Here is a 27133-nt window from a genome sequence, read left to right as displayed (position 1 = left end):
CTTTTAATTGCTGAATTAGTAGTTGTATGGATATGACACATTTTATTTACCTAGTCATCAACTGATGGATATTGGAATTGTTTTCACTTTATGTCTATTATGAATAATGCTGCTATGAACACTTCTGTGCAAGTTTTTGTGTCAACATTTATTTTTGTCTTGGGTGTATGCCTAGCAGTGGAGTTACTGGGTCAAATGGCAGCTCTCTACTTAACCTTCTGAGGAACTGTTAGACTGTTTTCCAAAGTGGCTGCATCATTTTACCCTCCCACCAATAGTGTATGAGAGTTCCAATTTCTCCCCATCATCACCAGCATTTGTAATTATTTGTCTTTTGGGGTATAGCCTTCCTAGCAGATTTCAAATGGTATCGCATGGTTCTGATGTTCATTTTCCTAATGGCAGTAGGTGTTTGCTTGCTGTAAATTGTGTCTCCCCAAAGATTCATGTTTTGGAGTCCTAAAGCCCTAGTGTGACTATATTGCACATATGACCTTGGGAAGTAATTAAGGTAAAATGGGATCATAAGGAAGGTTGGGGCCCTGACCTGACAGGATTAGCATCCTGAGAAGAGACACCAATGCAGAGGAAAGGCTCAGTGAGGACAAAGTAGCCACCTGCAAGCCAGATAGAGTCTTTACTAGAAACTGAATCCTGCTGGACCTTGATCCAGGACTTCCAGTCTCCACGAACATGAGAAGGAAATATCTGTTGTTTAATCCACCTAGCCTGTGGTCTTTCGTTACAGCAGCCCAAGCATATTGAGAATTATTATCTCTTTTTGCAAACCAAGACTCTCAGGGTCACAGGGTCGCCACTCACTCTTGTCTGAGTCCAAACCTGGACCACATCCCCTTATGCCACTCTGCTTCTGGGTCCCAGAATGTGGGAGAGACATGGTTTTCTACCATGTAGAGCCAGCCAGCTGACCAAAACCACGAATGACAAAGTGTGAAGACTCAGTCTGGAGAATAAGGGGCAGAAACTGGCCAAAAAGTAGAAATAAGGAAATGTCCCGTCACTGTCCACCCCATTGGCTTATGCCAGCTACAGATTCAAAGACTAACAGGAGGGACCAAGTCCTCCTGCAGTGGTGATTCTCAGGCCAAGGACTTCACTGCAGCTTGCTTAGTGCTTTGATTCCCAGTCTCCTCCAGTTCAAATCCTGGCTGGCATCTATCTCACATGTACCCACTTTGTGCAATCTCTATAAAGCTAGACTGAACAACCCTCAGTAAAGAGTGTACTAAGAAACAGGAATCATATGCGGGAACTATCTCTTGGCCACTTCCAGGTTTATATAGTTTGCTTGGGGCAGGGAGTTCTTTTCAGTTTTCCTTGATGAGGTAGTTCAAGAAGTTTAAACAGTGGAATGGACTGTGGAGCCCCTGGGTGCCCACACCACAAATCCATCTCAGCTGAGTGGACGGCAGTTAGTGTGTTCCATGCTCCGGGTGATGCTCTGTTCTCAGAACTTAAGATGCAGCCTCCTCCAAGTGAAATGTACCTCCAGTTCCAGTCCAAGCTTAAATCATTTTTTAAATTTTTTGTTTTATATTGGAGTATAGCTGATTTACAATGTTGTGTTAAGTTTCAGGTATATAGGAAAGTGATTCAATTATCTATATCCATATCATCTATTCTGATTCTTTTCCCATTTAGGTTATTATGGAATATTGACTGGAGTTCCCTGTGCTATACGGTAGGTCCTTGTTGATTATCTACTTGGTGTATGCATGTGTGCTTGCTAGGTTGCTTCAGTCATGTCCAACTCTTTGCACCTAGGGACTGTGGTCTGCCAGGCTCCTCTGTCCATGGGATTCTCCAGGTGAGAATCCCGGGATGGGTTGCCACGTGTTCCTTCAGGGGATCCTCCAACCCAGGGATCCAACCCATGTCTCCTGCATTTTCAGGTGGGTTCTTTACCACCTGGGAAGTAGTGTGTAATCCCAAGCTCCCAATTTGTTCCCCCCCACCCCCACTTAAATAATTTAACCCTCTTTACCTGCTTGTGAAGCTGTTGGGGGCCATTTTTTTTTTCTCCCTAAGAGGAAAAGGCTTGAAACTCTGTCATATTTGGACTCTCCCACTGAGCCAGAATTCACTGTACCAAACCATCTCTCAAGCCACCTTGATTTTAAGAGATCTGTGGCTCATTTCTGTTAAAACAAAATCTTTTCTACCATTTCCTTCCTCTACTCAATATTTTTTCCCCTTCTCTTGATTATTTAGAAATTAACATGCACTTTCTCCCAGGTTATACAGCTAACAGTTCAGTTCAGTCGCTCAGTCGTGTCCGACTCTTTGTGACCCCATGAATCGCAGCACGCCAGGCCTCCCTGTTCATCACCAACTCCCGAAGTTCACTCACAGTCGCGTCCATCGAGTCAGTGATGCCATCCAGCCCTCTCATCCTGTCATCCCCTTCTCCTCCTGCCCCCAATCCCTCCCAGCATCAAAGTCTTCTCCAATGAGTGAACTCTTCGCATGAGGTGGCCAAAGTACTGGAGTTTCAGCTTTAGCATCATTCCTTCCAAACAAATCCCAGGGCTGATCTCCTTCAGAATGGACTGGTTGGATCTCCTTGCAGTCCAAGGGACTCTCAAGAGTCTTCTCCAACACCACAGTTCAAAAGCATCAATTCTTCGGCGCTCAGCTTTCTTCACAGTCGAAATCTCACATCCATACATGACCACAGGAAAAACCATAGCCTTGACTAGATGGACCTTAGTCGGCAAAGTCATGTCTCTGCTTTTGAATATGCTATCTAGGTTGGTCATAACTTTCCAAGGAGTAAGCGTCTTTTAATTTCATGGCTACAGTCACCATCTGCAGTGATTTTGGAGCCCCCCAAAATAAAGTCTGACACTGTTTCCACTGTTTCCCCATCTATTTCCCATGAAGTGATGGGACCAGATGCCATGATCTTCGTTTTCTGAATGTTGATCTTTCAGCCAACTTTTTCGCTCTCCTCTTTCACTTTCATCAAGAGGCTTTTTAGCTCCTCTTCATTTTCTGCCATAAGGGTGGTGTCATCTGCATATCTGAGGTGACTGATATTTCTCCCGGCAATCTTGATTCCAGCTTGTGTTTCTTCCAGCCCAGCATTTCTCATGATGTACTCTGCATAGAAGTTAAATAAGCAGGGTGACAATATACAGCCTTGACGTACTCCTTTTCCTATTTGGAACCAGTCTGTTGTTCCATGTCCAGTTCTAACTGTTGCTTCCTGACTTGCATATAGGTTTCTCAAGAGGCAGGTCAGGTGGTCTGGTATTCCCATCTCTTTCAGAATTTTCCACAGTTGATTGTGATCCACGCAGTCAAAGGCTTTGGCATAGTCAATAAAGCAGAAATAGATGTTTTTCTGGAACTCTTGCTTTTTCCATGATCCAGTGGATGTTGGCAATTTGATCTCTGGTTCCTCTGCCTTTTCTAAAACCAGCTTGAGCATCAGGAAGTTCACGGTTCACGTATTATTGAAGCCTGGCTTGGAGAATTTTGAGCATTACTTTCCTAGCATGTGAGATGAGTGCAATTGTGCGGTAGTTTGAGCATTCTTTGGCATTGCCTTTCTTTGGGACTGGAATGAAAACTGACCTTTCCAGTCCTGTGGCCACTGCTGAGTTTTCCAAATTTGCTGGCATATTGAGTGCAACACTTTCACAGCATCATCTTTCAGGATTTGAAACAGCTCAACTGGAATTCCATCACCTCCACTAGCTGTGTTTGTAGTGATGCTTTCTAAGGCCCACTTGACTTCACATTCCAGGATGTCTGGCTCTAGATGAGTGATCACACCATCGTGATTATCCGGGTCATGAAGATCTTTTTTGTACAGTTCTTCCGTGTATTCTTGCCACCTCTTCTTAATATCTTCTGCTTCTGTTAGGTCCATACCATTTCTGTCCTTTATCGAGCCCATCTTTGCATGAAATGTTCCCTTGGTATCTCTAATTTTCTTGAAGAGATCTATAGTCTTTCCCATTGTGTTCTTTTCCTCTATTTCTTTGCATTGATCACTGAAGAAGGCTTTCTTATCTCTTCTTGCTATTCTTTGGAACTCTGCATTCAGGTGCTTATATCTTTTCTTTTCTCCTTTGCTTTTAGCTTCTCTTCTTTTCACAGCTATTTGTAAGGCTTCCCCAGACAGCCTTCTTGCATTTCTTTTCCATGGGGATGGTCTTGATCCCTGTCTCCTGTACAATGTCACGAACCTCATTCCATAGTTCATCAGGCACTCTATCAGATCTAGGCCCTTAAATCTGTTTCTCACTTCCACTGTATAATCATAAGGGATTTGATTTAGGTCATACCTGAATGGTCTAGCGGTCTTCCCTACTTTCTTCAATTTAAGTCTGTATTTAGTAATAAGGAATTCATGATCTGAGCCACAGTCAGCTCTTGGTCTTGTTTTTGTTGACTGTGTAGAGCTTCTCCATCTTTTGCTGCAAAGAATATAATCAATCTGATTTCGGTGTTGACCATCTGATGATGTCCATGTGTAGAATGTTCTCTTGTGTTGTTGGAAAAGGGTGTTTGCTATGACCAGCGCATTTTCTTGGCAAAACTCGATTAGTCTTTGCCCTGCTTCATTCTGTATTCCAAGGCCAAATTTGCCTGTTACTCCAGGTGTTTCTTGACTTCCTACTTTTGCATTCCTGTCCCCTATAAAGAAAAGCACATCTTTTTTGGGTGTTAGTTCTAAAAGGTCTTGTAGGTCTTCATAGAACCATTCAACTTCAGCTTCTTCAGTGTTACTGGTTGGGGCATAGACTTGGATTACCTTCATATTGAATGGTTTGCCTTGGAGACGAACAGAGATCATTCTGTCATTTTTGAGATTGCATCCAAGTACAGCAGTAGCTGCTAAAGAAAATGTAGAAAAACAGAAACACAAATGTTAAAGAGAGATTATATACAACCCAGACACAACCACTGTTAATTTTTGTACCTTCTTCGTGTCTTTTTTAAAATTCACATATATATTTTTATAAAACTATGGGTCCCACTGTTTTGTGTAAGTCCTGCCATGCTCCTCTTCAGAAAGGTGGACAAATTTATTCTTTTAATGGTATATAGAAAGATGACCATATCCCTGCTACCCCATTGTGAAAGTGAAAGTGAAAGGCGCTCAGTCGTGTCTGACTCTTTGTGACCTCATGGACTATACAGGCCATTGAATTCTCCAGGCCAAAATCCTGGAGTGGGTAGCTGTTCCCTTCTTCAGGGGATCTTCCCAACCGAGGGATTGAACCCAGGTCTCCCGCCTTGCAGGCAGATTCTTTACCAGCTGAGCCAGAAGGGAAGCCCAAGAATACTGGAGTGGGTAGCCTGTCCCTTCTCCACCGGATCTTCCCAACCCAGGAATTGAACCAGGGTCTTCAGTGCAAGCAGATTCTTTACCAACTGAGCGCTACCCCATTAAACACTGAATATTATCCTTCCTGTTAATCTTCGCCAGTTTAAAGGAAACAAATTGATTCCATTTGTATTGCTTTGATTATTAGTGAGGCTAAACCTTTATTTTCACATTGATCATTCCCTTGAACTCCACCCTGTCTTTATATCAGTGTGTGAAACAGTTCAGTTCAGTCACACCCAGGTCAGCCCTGTGGGCTGCAGGTCTGATGAATGGATAGTAAGAAGGGGGTTGCAGGCAGAAGGAAGAAGATTGCCAAGGATTCTGCAAAAATGAAGATCATGTTCCTTGTCCTCTTCTTTTAGAACACATTACTAAAGGAATGCATGCTCACTGTAAGCAGAAATCAAGTATTTCAAAAGGGCTTATGAATATTGTGAATGCTCACCTCAGCCCTCTTCTTGCACCACCCGCAGATCCTGTCCCCCTGGTTTAACCATCTTTGGTCTCCTTGCATCTCTTTGTTGTCTTCCTGTGGGACCTGAATTTAGCAGAGTGACCAGGAGAAAGGGTCAGGGATTCAAAACAAAATGCGTTCTTCATACAAAGCTCCCAGGGTGGTCAGTTGGGAAGGGAAGCAGGGCAGACCACCCCCAGGGGTTTGCCTGAAATCAAACGGGCAGATGAATGGAGAGCAAGCTAAATTATCCAGCTTGCCTTGATTTCAGTCTGTATGAAAAATGGCAGGCTGTTGACTGTAACATATGAGCAGTGGCCTTTGTTAAGTTCTGTCCCTTGAGTATAACCCCTTTCCTTTACAAAGCGGAATGGAAAACCTGAGAAATGGTTTGCCTTTTCCCTCATGAACCCTTTGCTCCATCTGGCAGGTCCCTGTGAAGCCCTCCATCCACCTTTGATCCAGTCTGCTTCCCCACAGGGGTTTGAAATAACATCCACTGCCTGCAGGCCCACACCCAGGTCTGGCTTAAGAGATGTCATCAAAGTCACGCTTAAAATTTATGCCAAAATCTGAGTAGAATCTGTAGTGTGAAATGCAACCCATTTCTTATCATCGGAAAATCTTTTGGAGGGAAAATGATCTAATTATTCAAATTCTTAGTCAATTTTAAGAAAATGACTCTTGAATGAGAGGGGTCACCACCCAACTGATCTGGAAGCTTTGAAAACATTTTCCTCTCCTGAGCAATGCAGAAGCCTCTGGAATGGAATAGGCCATTAGAATCAATGGATCACTAGCCTCCTGTTCACTAAAGGGAAAAAAAAAAGACATTTGAGATGGGAATATTTCCCGTTATTTTTAGAGATTCTGCTTTTCCACTGATCATCTATGCTCCTCTTTGCCTCCCTTCCCACAGGGAATCCTTTCCTGCAAGGATTTAATTTTTCCCTCCACTGGATTGTCTTAGGTATGATGGTTTAATGTTAGGCAACTTTCTGTCACAATCTATTAATAGTAGACTTACTATCATGTGAGTTGTTCAAGTAACAGAATTATATATGAGAAAGCTTTGTCTTGTACTTAGTCCAAATGGCCTTCATTCAAGAAGTGTCCATTCCGAAAAGGCAAGCATCGTTTTCTGGAGCCAGAGGATGGAATGATACAGTGAGACTCTAGGTGATATTGGGGGCAGTAACGGTGCTAGTGGTAAAGAATCTGCCTGCCGATATAGGAGACACAGGTTCAATCCCTGGGTCAGGAAGATCCCCTGGACAAGGACATGGCAACCCACTCCAGTATTCTTGCCTAGAGAATCCCATGGGCTGAGGGGCCTGGTAGGTTACATTCCATGGGGCTGCAAGGGAGGCTGGAGGGCAGCTGCTGTATTGTATGTTAGTTCTCTAGCCCAATATGACAAATTGCCTCCAAATTTAGTACCTTAAAACAACAAACATTCTCTGATACACACTCTGAGGGTCAGGAGCTCAGGCCTGTTTTAGCCGGCCTGGCTTGAGGTCTCTCATAGGAGTCAACAGTCAAGCTGTGGCCTGGGTCTGCAAGCATCTCAAGCTTCACTGGGGCTGAAGAGTAGTTTCCAAGCTCACTCACATGGCTGCTTGCAGGCCTCAGTTCCTCACCAGCTGGCGGCCAGGGGACTCTGCTGCTCACTGTGTGGGCCTCTCCATAGACTCCCTGAGTATCCTCACAGTGTATTTTTCCCCATAGCAAGTGATCTGGGCGTGCGTGTGTGAGACAGCAGCCTGTCTATGCTGCTGTGCAGTCGCTAACTTCTGTCCGACTCTGTGACCCCCATGGATTGCAGCATGTCCAGCTTCCCTGTCTTTCACCAACTCTCAGACTTTGCTCAAACTCATGTCCATGGACTCAGTGAAGCCATCCAACCATCTCATCCTCTGCTGCCCCCTTCTCCTTTTGCCCTTAGTCTTTCCCAGCATCAGGGTCTTCTCTAATGAGTCAGCTCTTCGCATCAGGTGGTCAAAGTATTGGAGCTTCACCTTCAGTCCTTTCACTGAATGTTCAGGGCTGATCTCCTTTAGGATGGACTGGTTTGATCTCCCGGCTGTCCAAGGGACTCTCAAGAGTCTTCTCCAGCACCACAGTTCAAAAGCATCAATTCTTTTGTGCTCAGTCTTCTTTATGGTCCAACTCACATTCATTCTTGATTGCTGGAAAAACCACAGATCTGACTACACAGTTGTCATTCTGTAACCTAAGCTTGAAAATGACAACCTGTCACTTCTGCTGTTTTCTATTCTTAAGCAAGTCCAGCCCACACTTAAGGGGAGGAAAATTAAACTCTACGTCTCAAAGGGAGTAGTATAAAAAAATTTGATTTACACTGTTGTATAAAGTTCTGATGTACAGCAAAGTGTGTGTATATATATAATTCTTTTCCATTATAGTTTATTAAAAGATATTATAGTTCCCTGTGCTATACAGTAAGACATTGCTTATCTGTTTTATACATAGTGAAAGTGAAAGTGAAGTCGCTCAGTCGTGTCTGACTCTTTGCAATCCCATGGACTGTAGCCTACCAGGCTCCTCAGTCCATGGAATTCTCCAGGCAAGAGTACTAGAGTGGGTTCTCATTTCCTTTTCCAGGGGATCTTCCCAACCCAAGGATCAAACCCGGGTTTCCAGCACTGCAGGCAGATGCTTTACCGTCTGAGCCACCAGGGAAGACTTTATACATCGTAGTGTGTATCTATTAATCTCAAGGTCCTAATTTATCCTTTCTACCTCTTTCCCCTTTGGTAATCAGAAGTTTTCTATGTCTGTGAGTCTTTTTTTTTTTTTTTAAGAAAATTATATCCATTCATCTGCTGATGGGCACTTAGATTGCCTCCGTGTCTTGGCTGTTGTAAATAGTGCTATTATGAACACCAGGTGCATGTATCTTTTTGAATTAAGAGTTTTTGTCTTTACTGGATATATGACCCAGAGTAGGATTGCTGGCTCATGTGGTAGCTCTATTTTTAGTTTTTTTAAGCAACCTATATACCGTTCTCCACAGTGTTTGCACCAATTTACACTCCTACCTACAGAGTAGGAGCATTCCCTTTTCTCCACATCCTCTCCAGCATTTATTATTTGTAGACTTTTTGATGATGGCCATTCTGATTGGTATGAGGTGATACCTCATTGTGGTTTTAAATTATGTTTCTCTAATAATTAGCAAAGTTGAGCATCGTTTTGGTATGCCCATTAGCCATCTTTTTGTCTTCTTTGGAGAAACATCTAAGTCTTCTGCCCATTTTTTGACTGGGTTGTTTTGTTATTGAGCTGTTTTGAGTGTTTGTATATTTTGGAAATTAAGCCCTGTTGGTCTCATTGTTTGCAAATATTTCCTCCCATTCCATAGGTTGTCTTTTCTTCTTTTTTCTGTGCAAAAGCTTATATTCTGCACAAAATCTTATAAGTTTAAGTCCCATCTGTTTATTTTTGGTTTTATTTCTATTTCCTCAGGAGACTGATCTAAGAAAACAGTTATGGTTTATGTCAAGAGAATGTTTTGTGTACATTCTCTTGTAGGAGTTCATGGTGTCATGTCTTATATTTCAAGTCTTTAAGCTATTGTAAGTGTATTTTTGTGTATGATGTGAGGGAATATTCTGACTTCATTGATTTTCACATGGCTGTCCAGCTTTACCAAAACTACTAGCTGAAGAGACTGTGGACATATTTTTGAAACAACCACATTTATGACACAGGTTACCCAATCTAGCTTATTCTTTGGTCTATGCTGCTAAGTTACTTCAGTCGTGTCCAACTCTGTGAGACCCCATAGATGGCACAGCCCAACAGGCTCCTCTGTCCCTGGGATTCTCCAGGCAAGAATACTGGAGTGGGTTGCCATTTCCTTCTCCAATGCATGAAAGTGTAAAGTGAAAGTGAAGTCGCTGAGTCGTGTCCAACTCTTAGCGACCGCATGGACTGCAGCCCACCAGGCTCCTCCGTCCATGGGATTCTCCAGGCAAGAGTACTGCAGTGGGGTGCCATTAGCAGAGGTCAGTTCAGTTCAGTCGCTCAGTCGTGTCCGACTCTTTGCGACCCCATGAATCGCAGCACGCCAGGCCTCCCTGTCCATCACCATCTCCCGGAGTTCACTCAGACTCATGTCCATCGAGTCCATGATGCCATCCAGCCATCTCATCCTCGGTCATCCCCTTCTCCTCCTGCCCCCAATCCCTGCCAGCATCAGGGTCTTTTCCAATGAGTCAACTCTTCGCATGAGGTGGCCAAAGTACTGGAGTTTCAGCTTTAGCATCATTCCTTCCAAAGAAATCCCAGGGCTGATCTCCTTCAGAATGGATTAGTTGGATCTCCTTGCAGTCCAAGGGACTCTCAAGAGTCTTCTCCAACACCACAGTTCAAACGCATCAATTCTTCAGCACTCAGCCTTCCTCACAGTCCAACTCTCACATCCATACATGACAACAGGAAAAACCATAGCCTTGACTAGACGGACCTTAGTCAGCAAAGTCATGTCTCTGCTTTTGAATATGCTATTTAGGTTGGTCATAACTTTTCTTCCAAGGAGTAAGCGTCTTTTAATTTCATGGCTGCCATCACCATCTGCAGTGATTTTGGAGCCCCCCCAAAATAAAGTCTGACACTGTTTCCACTGTTTCCCCATCTATTTCCCATGAAGTGATGGGACCAGATGCCATGATCTTCATTTTCTGAATGTTGAGCTTTAAGCCAACTTTTTCGCACTCCTCTTTCACTTTCAAGAGGCTTTTTAGCTCCTCTTCACTTTCTGCCATAAGGATGGTGTCATCTGCATATCTGAGGTGATTGATATTTCTCCCGGCAATCTTGATTCCAGCTTGTGTTTCTTCCAGTCCAGCGTTTCTCATGATGTACTCTGCATAGAAGTTAAATAAGCAGGGTGACAGTATACAGCCTTGACGTACTCCTTTTCCTATTTGGAACCAGTCTGTTGTTCCATGTCCAATTCTAACTTTTGCTTCCTGACCTACATACAGATTTCTCAAGAGGCAGGTCAGGTGGTCTGGTATTCCCATCTCTTTCAGAATTTTCCACAGTTGACTGTGATCCACGCAGTCAAAGGCTTTGGCATAGTCAATAAAGCAGAAATAGATGTTTTTCTGGAACTCTCTTGTTTTTTCCATGATCTAGCTGATGTTGGCAATTTGATCTCTGGTCCCTCTGCCTTTTCTAAAATCAGCTTGAACATCAGGGAGTTCACGGTTCACATATTGCTGAAGTCTGGCTTGGAGAATTTTGAGCATTACTTTCCTAGCATGTGAGATGAGTGCAATTGTGTGGCAGTTTGAGCATTCTTTGGCATTGCCTTTCTTTGGGACTGGAATGAAAACTGACCTTTTCCAGTCCTGTGGCCACTGCTGACTTTTCCAAACTTGCTGGCATATTGAGTACAACACTTTCACAGCATCATCTTTCAGGATTTGAAACAGCTCCACTGGAATTCCATCACCTCCACTAGCTTTGTTCGTAGTGATGCTTTCTAAGGCCCACTTGACTTCACATTCCAGGATGTCTGGCTCTAGATGAGTGATCACACCATCGTGATTATCCGGGTCATGAAGATCTTTTTTGTACAGTTCTTCCGTGTATTCTTGCCACCTCTTCTTAACATCTTCTGCTTCTGTTAGGTCCATACCATTTCTGTCCTTTATCGAGCTCATCTTTGCATGAAATGTTCCCTTGGTATCTCTAATTTTCTTGAAGAGATCTCTAGTCTTTCCCATTCTGTTGTTTTCCTCTATTTCTTTGCATTGATCACTGAAGAAGGCTTTCTTATCTCTTCTTGCTATTCTTCGGAACTCTGCATTCAGATGCTTATATCTTTCCTTTTCTCCTTTGCTCTTCGCCTCTCTTTTTTTCACAGCTATTTGTAAGGCCTCCCCAGACAGCAGAGGTCAGTAAATGTTTTTTCTATAAGGGCGGTTGTTGTTCAGTCACTCAGTCGTGTCTGACTCTGTGTGTCACTGCAGCATGCTGGGCTTCCCTGTCCTTCACCGTCTCCGGGAGCTTGCCCAAACTCAAGTCCATCGAGTCAGGGATGCCATTCAACCATCTCATCCTCTGTCGTCCACTTCTCCTCCTGCCCTCAATCTTCCCCAGCATCAGGGTCTTTTCCAATGAGTTAGTTCTTCACATCAGGAGGCCAAAGTATTGGAGCTTCAGCATCAGTCCCTCCTGTGAATATTCAGGATTGATTTCCTTTAAGATTGACTGTTTGATCTCCTTGCAGTGGAAGGGACTTTCAAGAGTCTTCTCCAACACCATAGTTCAAAAGCATCTATTCTTCGGTGCTCAGCCTTCTTTATGGTCCAACTCTCACATCCATACACGACAAGTGGAAATATGGATAGCTTTGGTTATACAAACTTTTGTTGGCAAAGTGATGTCTCTGCTTTTTAATACAGTGTCTAGGTTTGTAATAGCCTTTCTTCCAAGGAACAACCATCTTTTAATTTCATGGCTGCAGTCACCATCTGCAGTGATTTTGGAGCCCAAGAAAATAGTCTCACTGTTTCCATTGTTTCCCCATCTATTTGCCATGAAGTGATGGGACCGGATACCATGATTTTCATTTTTTTGAATGTTGAGTTTTAAGCCAGCTTTTTCATGCTCCTCTTTCACCTTCATCAAAAGGCTCTTTAGTTCCTCTTTGCTTTCTGCCATAAGGGTGGTGTCATCTGCATATCTGAGGGACCAAATGATAAATATTTTAGGCATTGTGAGCCACACTGTCTTTCTGGTAGCTACTTAATTCTGCCATTGTACAGCAAAGTAGCCAAAGGCAGTACATAAGGAACTAAGCGTGGCTTTGTTCCAGTATGTATGTATTTGTTAAGTCATTCAGACATTCAGTCATGTCTGACTCTTTGCAAGCCCATCGACTATATAGTTCGCCAGGCTCTTCTATGGGGATTCTCCAGGCAAGAATACTGGAGTGGGTTGCCATTTCCTTCTCCAGGGGATCTTTCCAACTTCCCAGGATCAGACCTGGGTCTCCTGCATTACAGGAGATTCCTTACCATCTGAGCCACCAGACAGTATAAATGTAGACATTTATAAAAATAGGCATTGGGGAAGATTTGGTCCATGGGCTATGGTTGGCTGATCCCTAGTCTACAGCTGAATAGATTTTTGAAGTCCAGCAAACTTATTTTTCTTGCCATTTGAATCCTGTTTCAAAAGAAATTCATCCACGTGGCATGGCTGTCTTATCTACCACCATCACAGCTCTAGCAGCTTCATATTTCAGTGGTGAAATAGTAGGAAGACAGGCAATTTTGATTTAGGTGAAGAAAATGTCAGAAAATAGTATTCTAGTCCTGGTTTTCTGGGAAACAGAAGGAACATAAGTGTGAAGGAGAAGAGCTAACTTGGTATGACAGGAACAAGAGTGTCTTCATTCCGTTTAATCACTGAAGTTGAAATGAGGCAAGAAGTCCAAGAGGAGATGCTTGCTAGATATCTGGAACCGTGGGGCTACACTACAGCATTCAGCTTTTGACTCAAGGTGTGAATTATGGGATCTACCTTCACAAAATTCCTGTAGTTCTAAGGAGCCCTAAGTTCACCAAAGTGAGTTTACCAGGGAAGACAGACTTGTGAGGTCCAAAGATGGGGTAGGAGATAGAAGCTGCTTATAGGGAGTAAGTCGGGGATAACCAAACTTCAGAGCTAGAACTCACTTCACACTGTGGGTGGTGGTAAACATTTATTTTGTGATACTCATAAATAACCTTTATTTCTAGTAACACAGAGTTAAACGTAAAACAAAATTTTTAGAATTTCTCTTTCCTTGTTCCTTAGGTTTGATTTTGCAAATACTAACTTGTCTCAGGGCCATTTAATATTAAGCTTATATGATCAGGCAGAGATGGGGCTAAAATTCCACTTTTTCTCCACATTCATTTGCAGTGGAATTTTTAACTTGTATCCAGTAGATAATTTCCTGCCTAAATCATATATAGTCCTAAAGAAGACAATTGATCAAACTCACTCTTAAAAACTTATATTTTTTAAAGCCCCAAACATAATCATTTTAGGTTCAACTTAAATCTGTTTAGTGAAAGGTGCTTCAGAAATGAAGACTATGCTGCTGGCAAATTATTTCTCAAAGCAGTTACTTTCAAGCCACCACATGGCCTATGATGATCCTATTTAGGTAACTGGGAAAAACATCAACACTCTTTTGCTCTGTATATAAAACGAGTGAAATTTTTAAAAATTTTGCTGCAACCTCCTCTGTGGTGATTTCATGAAGCAAACTTATTTTCTTAAATAATTCTTAGGCATAGAATGATGACATGAGGACAGTGTCTTCTCTTTTTAAGGTGCTCATTGCTGGGAACAGAACAAAGACTTGGAACTTCAGACATCACGTTTCTTAGCTTGTGATGGAAAGTGTGTAAATTAAAATGTCAAGAAGAAACCAGGCTGTGGAAATCTAATCCAGTCAGTGTACCTCCAACCCGAGAGCTGAATTCATCCTTGTCAGGTAAGATGCTAAAAGCCCAGTCTTTCCAAAAACATAGTGAACTATTCCAGTTTTACTAATAACTTTATTTAAATAAGAAGACACAGGAACTTCTATACTGAAAAAATACAAAACAAAAGCCACACATTTCCTTGTGTAAAGCCATATTGTATGGTAACTCAAATACTGTTCAGCGCAGTGTAGAATTAAACAGTACAACTATATACAAAATTTAAACAATCTCTGACAAATTTCTACAGCTGGATGTAGGATACATTTGAGCTCAACTTCTGGGAAATTTACATGGCAAAGCATAAGCTTTAACACATTTGGTTCAAAACTTTAATATATGCTAAGAACAAATGTACAACACAATATTTAGTTTTCTCATGAGAAAATAAAAGCACATGTCACTATAAATATCGTACATCAGATTTCATTACCAAAAAAAGCATATTCAGTCCATCGTTCAGAAATTGATATTGATACTATTGCATCTTATTTGGACAAAAGCAGAGTATAAGATCAACACATTATGTAATGCTAAACCAGATATCAGAAGTTAATGGAGCTCATATTTATCTTACAGAACTAATAATTTTCTCCCTTTAACCATAATCTACAAAATATAGTATTTTCATCAAGGCCTGAGATTATTAGGGTTAAAGGTGTCTTCTGCTGAATAGATTGTTTTAAAAGGTTCCCCTGTGAAACTGGTGAAAGTAAACTGAGTCTTTCCCGTGACAGTCTCCTACGATATAACACTGACTAATTGAAAGGAGCCAGAATGCACCTTCAGGAGAGAATATTACTGCAAACTTTGGTGGAAAGAAGATAATTGGGATCATGACAAAATAATACACTGAACACATACACAAACATATACACACACATATATATATCATTTCTTAAAAAAAAAAAAATCAATGGTGTTGCTTTCTTCTTTATCTTATCTTCCTTCTTCAACCTCCTTAGAAAATAAAACAAAGGAAAACCCAGGAATGACTGAAAGGAACTGAAACGCTCCTGTAACTGTAGGCACCTTGTTCCCCTAATTCTTCAGAAAATTGTGCCATACACTTTAGGTGCAGATCAAACAACTGTTTTATTGAACTGAAGGAATAAAAACACAGAAACTTTTCTCTGCTTTTAAACATACTCTTTGTGCTGCAGAAAACAATGTCAGAAGTTGGGCTCTTTCGCTGACCAATCAGGAACATCTAGGGCTCTCTTCACACTTCAAGAAGTTACGCCAAGTCTGCAGGTTCAAGGCTCTTTACTTGGGTTTATGGTCTACTCCATGCTTCCAAAATATGAACAGAAGTATTCAAGGTATTATTGTGAGAGGCTTAAATGAAACAGCTCCATTGCTTGCACTTGCGAGTCACCAAATAACCTATTTTGAATTCTGAGACTCACATATGCTCTCTCTACATTAAAACAACTCATGCCCCTGAACCGCTTGAGGAAAATAACCATCTGTCATTTCTTAACCTGCAGATTCAAGAATTTCCAAAAGAGAAACAAAACATGACTATGCCTTTAGATGAAGATCAGTAGCATCTCATGACCCTGATGGCCAACATAAACAAAAAAACCTCAGCCATTCTCTGGGAAAATGACACCTAGACATTCTTGTCTTTAACATCCACACACACACTGGGGGAATGTTTTGTACAGCCTAGTACCTGATACTTTATTCGCAACATTGTATCAGTCATTAACTGAGCAACACCTGAACTTGTTTAAAAAAAAAAAAAGCCACATTTACACATGTTGAAACAGTGAATGCAACAGTTGTTTTACTTGTAACCCCGTGACAACAGTGATGTCAGACACCACGGATTTGCTGGTTCTCCTCGCGTTCACCCATGTCCAGGATTTCTGTTCTCCTAGGGTTGAATGCACTTCTTATTCTAAGAATGTGGAATGTAATGAGGAAAGGGAAATGCATAAAAGAAGAAAAGGCAAAAGAGTGCTGTTCCCTCTTTAGCTTTTTAGCTGTGAAATAGTTAATATCCCAATATGATATACATTCCAAGTTACCTGAGTTTAGACTTCAACTGAAGTACCTGAAGCTAGGCCATAGGGTGGGCCCTGTGCAACTGTTGTGGCCATTTGTTTATTTTTTGCATTGTATGTATTACAGAAGTTAGAAACAAACACCTGGATCAATTGTAAACATAATCCTGAAGTACAGTATTTTTCCATAGGACAAAACACAGCAAGACATTTTCTATTTAGACAGGCAACTTTCTGATATAGAGCTTATTTATACTGAAGATCTGGGGACAAAACACAGGACACAGTACTAATCTGTCAAACATACTATGAAATGCATAGTCTCCACTTAGAATGCTGAATGATACATTTTGCAAGCATTACTGCTTTCCACAAAAACTGCTGAATAGGAGTTCCGTCCCTGCCAAGATAAGTGTTGAGATACTTGATGATTCTGATTCAGTATTCTGTTGGCGGTGGTGGTGGTGCTGTCAGAAAGTCGGTCACTCCATGCAGATGGGTGTCTGAGATCTAGTTCTAATGCGTGGGAAACAGGGTGGAGGCCAGCTCCCCCCTCACTTTAGATGACCACGTAGCTGTGAGCGGAGATGTGGTCCTCACCCGGCAGCTCCTGCAGGAACTGCTGCTGCTGGGACGGCTGCTGGACAGAGGCCTCAGCAGAGCCCGCTATGCTGCTGTTGTCGGGAAGGGATGTGAGGGAAACCCGCGAGGAGAGCTGCTCGACGGTCAGGGTGGCCAGAGCCGAGCTCTGGCCCGAGTTAGGAGAGTTCTTGAGCATCAGGTCGGAGGCAGGGAGAAGAGGGCCTAGGAGTTTTACAGGACAGAAAGCTGATCCGGTTGGGATGAAATTAACCTTGTTTTTGTCAGGACATGAAAAGAGAGGGGCTGAGATAGGCTGACGAGACCTAAAACCATAAAACAAAATTAGGTTTTACAATCGTTAAAAAAGTCAAGCATTTTCCAAATTAACTGGAGTTCTCTAAAACAGCTAAAATGTGAATGGCAGGGAATGGATTCAGTGTACACAGAGGGATAAACATCTTCCATAGCACAAGTCAGCTGGCATACTACTGACGTACACAGCACTGAGGTGATATTGAAAACAAAAGGATTTTCAAAAGGATTGGGCAGACAAAAATGTTTCTGAGATTAGTTTGCTTTCATTTATTTAGAAACGTGGACTATGCAATGTTAAAATGACCTCTTCTGTTCAGTACATGGGAGAGGGATTACCCCATCGGATATCTGGTTTTAAGTACTTCCTCCTTTTTCTGTATCTCTATACATAGTTCTACTAATACAGATCAGGAAAAATAAAAAAGTTTCAGTAGTTTCTTGTAGAGCCAGTCAGCCCAACAGAGCAGCGTCCACAAGCCCTTCCTCTCCCCCCATTCCTGCGAACTACGCCGTCACCTCCTACAAGACCGGTCTCTGTCCCCTTTGAGGTTACAGGAGTGCAGCAGCCTCCACCAGGCAAGCCTGCACTGGGACAGGGGCACGAGTGAACCCAAGAGCCGCACACTCGTTTTATTTTGAGCTGTTCTGCCAAGTATTTACAGCATGAATCTCTTTTCCCTTGATTTTTTCTACTTTAAACATACTGAAGTTTCAAAAAGAAGAAAAAAAGAAATCTGTGAACAGGAAGTCTGAATTCAGTGAATACGCATGCTCAACGTGTCTGCAGGGAAGGAGGCAGCCCCGCCGGCTGGTGGGGTCACTGCCGTGAAGGCTACACACATTGGGTATTCACTGTGCTGCTACAGCTGTTTGTTTTCTTCAGCCATCTAAATTAAGAGAGCTTATGAAAGGAAAATTCTTAAAGATTCAAAATTGATCTTGTAGGTAGTCGGGATGAATTTCCAAGTTTCTCTGTGTTAGCGTATTTCCAGCACACAGACTCTTAATTCTCCTTAAGCCAGATCTCTTTGGCCTATTGAATTCTCTTTTCATAATTTGCTTCTGAAACACATTATCAGCTGGATGGAGTAGTTGATTCATCTGTAATCAACTGGTCTCAGTAAAAAGCTTTACAGCTTTGCAGATCCCAGCTGATAGAAAAGACATTACTTACGCCATTTCCTCAAAGACCTTCACTCGCTCACATCCCTCTGGGGGCTCCCGTTTGAACATGTAGCTGTTGTTTGGTTTGGGAGATGAAGCATACTTGGGTAGCGGTGAGCTACTCCCACTGTCTGTAAATTTAAAGCAGTTACATTAACTAGTGATTGAAAGTTCTTTTAAATTAAATGTGATTTCCAAACAAGCAGCCTTTTGCACAATTTATCCACTGTTGCTCCTTGGCTTCCACCACAGAGCTTCCTTTATTGCAAAGCTATTTCTAACATCCTTGTGTTGTACATTTCTTATAAATAAAAGTTTCAATGCAACAGAAGTCTGCCATACCACAGAACATAAAAAAGCTGATAGTTTGGTCCAGAAAACGGTATTTTGAGTAAAGCAGAGCTGTAATCCTGAAAATAAACACATCATTATGTATTTCAAAAAGGTAAACAGATGGGGTAATATGTATAAGCCATGCAGAAGAATTATAAGAGATTAGGATACAGGGTTCTCCATATTTTCTCACTTTTCAACTGATTTAATTGAATATCTTAATTTGTAGGATAATCTTCATTACGAAAGCTGTTAGCAGAAATGTTACGAAGTACTATGAATGACATGTATGCAGGGAAAAACAGGCTTATAAGACAATATACTTTCCCTTGGCCCACAGTGAAAAAGGTAATGCTCAGAACTCTGCTTTTAAATGTCTCTACAAAAGAACTTTTTGAGCACTGTTTGTATTTTTGCTGCTGGAAGCATGAGGAATCTAAAAGCATCTTCGTATTTTTGACCAAAAAGAAATGGTCTATTCATGAAAAGCCATAAAACCTATATGCAATTTCTTCCTTTCCTACCTGGCAAAGGATTTTGGAAATTCAAATCCACCAAAATGTGTCATTATCTTTTTAAGATGCCAAGTTGTAAATCCAGTAACATACCTGTATAAATACAGTAGTCCTATTTAAACAAATTCTGACTTAAAGCAAAACCAGTCCTCAATGCAAAAATACTAAGCACATGGCCTACCGAGGATGTATTATTTTCATACATATTTTGAAAGATGGCATTAGTACCATAATTACAGGTGTCACAATTTTGATAAGTTGCTTCAGTTTAAGATTCAGTGCACAGTCCAACATTCATAATCTGAGTAACAGGGTTTTTTTTTTTTTTTTTAATCATCATTTATGAAGTATAGTACATGCTTAAAAAGTAGACCCTTGAGGCACACTTATAGTGTATTTGGTGAATAATTCAAAGAGCATCTATGTACGTCGTGGGAGTGCAGATGTGTGCTTGTGGTTGTATATGGCAGTATCTCTGGTGGGGAAATCACTGCCTGCAAAATAACAAGGCCACACTACTGGGAAACCTAAGAGAACCACACAGTCTCTCCATCACTACTGTTACACATGTCAATACAGATTATGTATAGTTTCTTGGAAGGAACGAAGTTTCGGAAATTAAGCTGGGTTTCTTCAGACTTGAGGATTTTCTTAGATTCAGCACTTTTTTTTTTTTTTTTCCTCTTTTTAAACTGCTTGAACAAATGGGAAGGGAGCACAAGGAATAGTCTTTCTCTTAGGGAGATGCAAAACATCACGAACCTGACTAGAATCTGGGCTTCCTGCTACTTGAGCTAGGCTAGACACAACAACTGGTCTACCTCATGGTCTACCATGAGACCTTGAATTCAGTGTGATACCAAGATTACAGGTTGACCTTGCTTTACTATCCAAACGACCAGCCTTGCCGAGGACCTCCATGAAAAAGTAGCAGTGGCGTGTGGTGGCCCTTGGAGAGGACTGGTGGCGACCTGCCCCACTGCCTGCAGGACAGGCTCAAAACCATGGGCTCGATGCCTTTCACTAGCCTTTTCTGCCATTAGCAGAGGTGTGGCCATGTCAGCAGTCAGCCATCCACCCTATTATCAGGTAGAGAAAGTCATCCTGGCCACAGTCTTTTGTCTCCCATTTCTGGCCACATCACCAGACCTACTACATGATTTCTCTCATAACCTCGTTGATGGTTTCAAGGGACCTTCCCAGAATGGAAAGCTAGCTGTTGAGCTGGAAGCTGGATAATCTGCAAAATTGTCTTCCTGTTAACAATCTACAGTGAATTAGACAGTAAATGGTTTTTCTTAAAATTTTTCTAGTATCAGGCTTATATTTCTACAGAGTTTTACCTACTTGAAAATTCTTTTTTGGGAGAGGTGGAGGGTGATTAATGTTTAAAGAAACACAGTATACTGCTGTCCCAGAAAGATGGTATTCAGTGCTATTATATTACCTTGCCTTTTCAATAAAAACTATTTGTAGAAAACACACATGCACAAACGCAGACACACACACACACATATGTATGTGTGCTTGTGTATTACATCTAATGTTTGGTGCTGGAAAGACAAAGCTTGAAAGAAAAAGTATTGGTGCCATCAACAGGTTTCTTAAATCTGTTTTTTCCCCCCCTAAGGTAAATATGCAATCTGATAAGAGTATAAACAGGAAAAAGGAATAGAGATAACTTTCTGTGGTTTTAGCTCTGTGACTAGCTGCATAGTTCTATAACCTTCAACACAGCTGCCTCTCTAAGTTTCTATATAACCACAGGAATTGCCATTCCTAACTAAAATTCTCTAATTTGGAGGAGGGATAGTTAGGGAGTTGGGGACTGACATGTGCACACTGCTACATTTAAGATGCGTAACCGACAAAGAGGGCTTCCCTGGTGGTTCAGACAGGAAATAATCCACCTGCAATGCAGGAGACCCAGGTTTGATCCCTGGGTTAGGAAGACCCCTTGGAGAAGGGAATGGCAACCCACTCCAGTAGTCTTGCCTGGAGAATTCCACGGACATAGGAGCCTGGCAGGCTACAGTCCATAGAGGTCACAGAATTGGGCGTGACTAAGCAACTAACACTTTCAACCAGCGAAGACCTACTGTCTAGCACAGGGAACTATGCTCACTATTATGTAAGAATCTAAGTGGGAAAAGAATTTGAAAAAGGACAGATACAGGTGTATGCATAAGTAAATCACTCTGCTGGACACCTGAACCTATCACACTGTTAGTCAACTATACTTCACTATAAAAATGTTCTTAAAAACAGATTCTAACATACAAAAGAGAGGAGGTGTACCAAAATATTTTTTTTGCTTTATAAATGGCGTGCTTTAAAAATAACTCCCATGAACAACTCATTATACCCATTCCAGACTTGGTTGTCTAACTTCTGCATGTGGAAGCCTGTGTTGAGTTTGATAGCCACATTTCAGTAACTAAATGTGAGGTAAGCATGCCTGCTCAGGAGATTCAAGATGAAGTCTCGTGGTAATCTGTATTCAGTCCCTTTTGTTCACAAGCATGATACATTTTCTCATTCTGTTATCCCATGTTAAGACAGTAACTAGACATGTTATTAAGATTAAGTTAAATGTTACCTTATATTCTTATAACTTCATAAGCCATATGAATTATGAAATTAAATGTGATAAATATGATTATATATCTGTCTCCATTCACAATAGTTTCATCTATATTTATAATAGAATCATCCAGATCTGGAAACATTTTATTGATCAGTTTATTATAAAAGATTATACTTAAGCAGGTACCATCCTAACAATTAAAATATAAGTAGTATTTTTAAACACATGATAATGAACTAAACCTTGGAAAAATTAAAGATATTGAAGCCTGAAATTCCATATAGAAACAAATCTCATTAAACTTTGTGTTTTTGTAGTTTTCTGAAGTTCTGCTTATATACAGCCTCATTACTTCTGGTGTGTTAAGTTGCATGGCCCACAATTCTGATATTAAAGACGGTAGATATAAAGTTGCTTCATTTATGTAGGAAGGTATGTAAAATCTCTGCCATGGTTCTGCTCTAGCCTTAAGTCTTTACATGTGCTTTTTCTGCTACTATCAGACTACTTTATCAAATTAAGTAAAATTAATTCTAATATAAACAGTATAATTACAGGGCAGTGGTTCTCAACCCTGGTTTCACATTAGACTCATCAAAAGATGTTTTAAAAACACTAATAAATGCCAGTGTTGAAACCTCATCCCAGTAGAGGTTCTGACTTAATTAGTCTGGGGGCCCCTTTCCCAGGCATGTGCTGTCCCCACCCCCCATTTTTTCTGGTAAAGCTCCCAAATGCTTCTGAAGTACAGCCAGCTTCGAGGACCAGTTATGAAAAGGTTAAAACACTGGTTTGGAGTCAGGCCACCTGACTTCTCTCTAGGCCCAACTGCATGGCCGAGGAACAGTGTCATCCTTTGTGCTTTGATATATAAAGTAGGAATAACTACTGATAAGATGGTTGTGGAAAAAACCTGTGTTCCTGAAACACAGCAAGCTCTCAACAAATATTGCTACAATAGTAGAAAGAAGACATCGTTACCAATTTACCAATTAAACTATGGTGAACCATTCAGAAATTAAATGCCTATTCCATTCTGTTGGCAGAAGAGAGTAACAGAAATGTCCTTTTTAATAGAGCTGCACACTAACTGTATAATGTTATATAAAAGATGGCATCTTTTAGCATACGGAGATTTATCATTCTGAAATTTAACAACAAGGCCTAAAGTATACAGATTCTATAGATTCCTCTACAAAGAAAATATTTATTATGTGTGCAGCAACAGCCAGTAGAATATAATTGTTATTTTAATTCTAGTGTGAAAATGACTTCTTTTACAGAAGATGAGGTACATATACACAATGGACTATTACTCAGCCATAAAAAAGAATGAAATAATGCCATGTGCAGCAACATGGACGGACTTGACTTGGAGGACACTATGTTAAGTGAAATAAGTCAGAGAAAAACAAATTCTGTAGGACATCACTTATATGTGGAATCTAAAAAATACAACACAGTAGTGAATTTAACAAAAAAGAAGCAGATTTATAGATACGGAAAACAACTAGCAGTTACCTGTGGAGAAAGGGAAATAGGGACGGGCAACACAGGGGTAGGGAAATGAGAGGCACAAACTATTAGGTATAAGATAAGCTAGAAGGATATACAGTACAATGGGGGTATAGTCATTATTTTACAATAACTGTAAACAGTTATAACCTATAATAATTGTGAATATTATATACCTATAATATATAACAGTATACAGTAACTATGCTTCAATTTAAAAAATTATTGTGCATTAGGAAATGAAATTATCAGCAGTAGTGTGATTTGATGGCCTAATGGAATCAACAGAAACAACTGTATAAGCATGTCCTGATGACAAACTTTCGGCACTAGTTGGCATTACCTATTGTATTGAACACCTGTGTTTTCAGTGAACTCCAAGATCAAACTGTGAAAGAGCAAGGAGAACATTTGACTTTTACAAATAGTTTAGAAGATTTCTCCATAATTTCAAAGTCAACCTTTTATGTGAAGGTTTGTTGTTGTTTAGTTGCTAAGTTGTGTCCAACCCTGTTGCAACCCCATGGCTCCCCTGTCCATGGGATTTCCCAGGCAAGAATACTGGTGTGGGTTGCCACTTCCTTCTCCAGGGGATCTTCCCGACCCAGGGATTGAACCCATGCCTCCTGCCTTGGCAGGTGGATTCTTTACCACTGAGCCCCCAGGGAAGCCCTTATGAGAGGGTTACACAATTAAAAAAGAAAAAACAACATAGCTGTAGACAGACAGCTAAGATCTTTTTTAGATCAGCATATAGCAGAAGGTAAGGAGGAAAAAATGAACATTATAACCCTTGTCACTTTTATTTTTGAACTTTGTTCTCAAATAAGACTGTGTTTTGAATTAACTGGGACTTAACTTACATTCCAAATGTTAGGCCCATGTTTTACATTTTATTCTGCATTCACTGAATTGATAATTTACAAATTAAGCAAAAAACTCTAGTTGCTCCTTTGTTCTTGTGTACTCAATACACAAGAGCTTCTTTTGCAAACATAATCCTGATAGGCAGCACAACACTGCTTAGTATTGTCTTCAAATGTGACTTGACGTCACCAACATACTAACTAGTCACTCAGACTTGTACACAAATGTGAACAAGTCACTCTGAATCTATCTGACATGGCAGTTAAAAATGAAAGCAAATCACCCTATTGAAGACAGTCTTCAAACCAATTTATAGACTAAAATCATGCCTCTTGTTAATCACAATGGTAAAACTAAACTGAAAATAAATTTTAGATTACCCAGAATATTTTATATCTGGAAAAGTAATGTAATTAAGGATCTTAGGAGAGTTTTTCTGATAGAACCTTAGTTTTCACATTCTTGAGCTTTATAGATGAACAAATTTCCAGGGACATCAGTTTTCAAAAATCCAAAAAACAGTGTTTCATATTAAAGTGCTCCAAAAGTGTCCTACAGAAGGAAAAATGAAAACTTCTAATAAAAGTTTCAGTATAATTTTAAATGTGCACTTATATATTTACAGAGTGAAACAGAAGGCAAAACAAAATGCTATGTATCAATATTAGGTAAAAATTCAGTATTTCTCCTCTCTCCTCATTCTAGCTTAAAGGGAAATGGCATTATAACATCTCTAAGCAGATAACCAAACAATGTTACACTTATATAACAGTCACCTGAAAGCCTGTTCATTCTCTGACATTCACTGACTTATTCACAGTGGTAATTGTTTTCCCATGTTCCAAGCTAGAACTCTGTTAGAACTCTGCCTTTACCCTCATTTTTCTAACCCCTCACCTTGTACATCTAATCAACCACCAAATGCTGCTGATTCTTCTTCAGTCTGTTTCTTCCAGTTCTTCTGCCTGTGCTCTCCCTCCTCATCTTTGCCCAACACTTGTGGTTTCCCAACTAGAGCACTGGGAAACAATCTGCTGACATGCAGGAAGAAAGCTGGAGAACATTTATACGTATTTACTGTTTATCCCTACAACTAAGAAAACTTTACCAATACATATTTTGTATATGCATTGAACTATGTACTTAGATAACTCAAAAATATATAAAGTCACATTACAGATATAGATTAAAAACTGCTGAAAAAAGTGTGTAATAAGCCAAGTTTGGAGACTTAGGACTAGACTATTAAAACAGCATCTTATCTCCTCCTCTTATAGACTATTAAAACAGCATCTTATCTCCTCCTCTTAAAGTCTCTCTCCACTTCTGTAGCTTTATCCTTAGAGCTGGTCATGTCGTTTAGCTGACAAAAGTTTTTCACTTAGTTGTTTATTTCAGCAAGGCTACAAGGCCCTTATGAAATAGTGGCCTTCCTACCTACGTCTCCACTCTTAGTGCTTTCTCCTCCCTACCACTTATCCCTGTGCTCCAGCCATACGGTTCTGTACGATTCTCCACACACCAGGCTCTTCCACAGCTGAATGACTGTGAAATGGCCATTCCTCTTGCAAAGGCAGCAACAAGTAGTGTGGAGTTTTTGAAGTTACTGCAAAAGATGTCTGTTGGCCTCTGGACTGCATAGACTTTAGGAAAGTTAACTTCATTTTTCTATGCCTTAGGTTCCCCATTCTTAAAATAGTGACACTATGCCTACTCACAGGATTGTGGTAGTATTACAGGAGATAAAAAAGGTAAAGGTTCCTGAGCACGTTTAATCATCCTAACAATCCTATAAGGCAGTGCCATCATTTCCCTTAATTTACAGGTTTGAAAACCAAGATACAGAGAACCTGAGTAACTTGCCCAGAGATACACAACTAGTCGGTGGAAGAGTGGAGATTCAGTGGCTGCAGCAGAGGCAGAGTCCATGACCATCATGCTACCTGCGTCACTGTTTTGATCTATCTCAGCTGTAGTATCCTCATGAGACTAGATGACCAAGTTCCAGTCTAACATCCTAGGCTTCTACTGAAGAGTCTTAGAGCTTAGGCAACAGCTTCACTGGGTCTGCCTTCTATTACAAAGGCATAGTGCAAAGAACGGCGTCAATGCTTCCTATTTCTTCTTAGAGGAACATAACAGATAACAGAAAGAAAAAATTCAACAGATTGCCCTTTCCTCTAGTCTACTTGATACCCTATTTTTTCCCTAGTCATGATCAGAGTATAAGATGGGATAGATTTTAGCAAAGTTACTTTCTTTTCTGTAATTTCAGTAGGAAATCTGAACTTTATGGCTTCTTTCTCACCAAAAACCTGTCATCACTGATAGCATAACCTTAGAGTGGTTACTCTTTACTGTCTTTTTTTTGGGTAGCAGGGAGGATTATCCTACTCTTCCCAAACATTCAAAAACCTAACATATACAATTAACTTAAAGAAAAGGATTCTATTGTTTTTAACAATATATTCTGTAAAAAATGGACATACCATGAAGAAAGAATACTCAAAAAATCTCCACTAATCATTACTTTATACTGATGATCGGCAGCACTGTAGTTGTTGAGGATAAAGTAATGAGCAAATTAAAGTTACCTGCTCTTGATGAAGCTCATATCACAGTAAATAGATAACTGGAGATTAACTGAAATTATGTATGCATCCATGCTCACTAGCGTCTGAGTCTTTTGAACCCGATGGACTGTCGCCCGCCAGGCTCCTCTGTCCATGGGATTCTCCAGGCAAGAACACTGGGATGCATTGCCACTCCCTTCTCCAGGGGATCTTCCCAACCCAGGGATGGAAATTATATATATCAAAATTATATATGCAGGCATATAAATAAAGTTTGGTTTGCTTTTGTTTTAGACTCTAAGTTGTAAATGCTAGAAGTGAGTTGTATACTTAAT

General features: G+C 40.7%; 1 protein-coding gene across 1 annotated transcript in view; it reads right to left on the bottom strand.

The window, feature by feature from the left end:
• Nucleotides 1-14390: 14390 nt before the first annotated feature.
• GLCCI1 (glucocorticoid induced 1) overlaps nt 14391-27133 on the bottom strand; it is a 110345-nt gene continuing 97602 nt past the window's right edge. The window contains exons 8-9 of the mRNA XM_040260509.1: nt 18419-18539; nt 14391-17252 (exon numbers count right to left, since the gene is read on the bottom strand). Of these exons, the coding sequence (XP_040116443.1) occupies nt 16907-17252; nt 18419-18539 (467 nt within the window). The 3' untranslated portion in view covers nt 14391-16906. The remainder of the gene's footprint in view (nt 17253-18418; nt 18540-27133) is intronic.

This window comes from Oryx dammah, unplaced genomic scaffold (assembly GCF_014754425.2).
Source record: "Oryx dammah isolate SB20612 unplaced genomic scaffold, SCBI_Odam_1.1 HiC_scaffold_18, whole genome shotgun sequence".
Taxonomy (NCBI): domain Eukaryota; kingdom Metazoa; phylum Chordata; class Mammalia; order Artiodactyla; family Bovidae; genus Oryx; species Oryx dammah.
The sequence above is the reverse complement of the archived record's forward strand: the minus strand, read 5'-3'. Positions and strand labels throughout refer to the sequence as shown.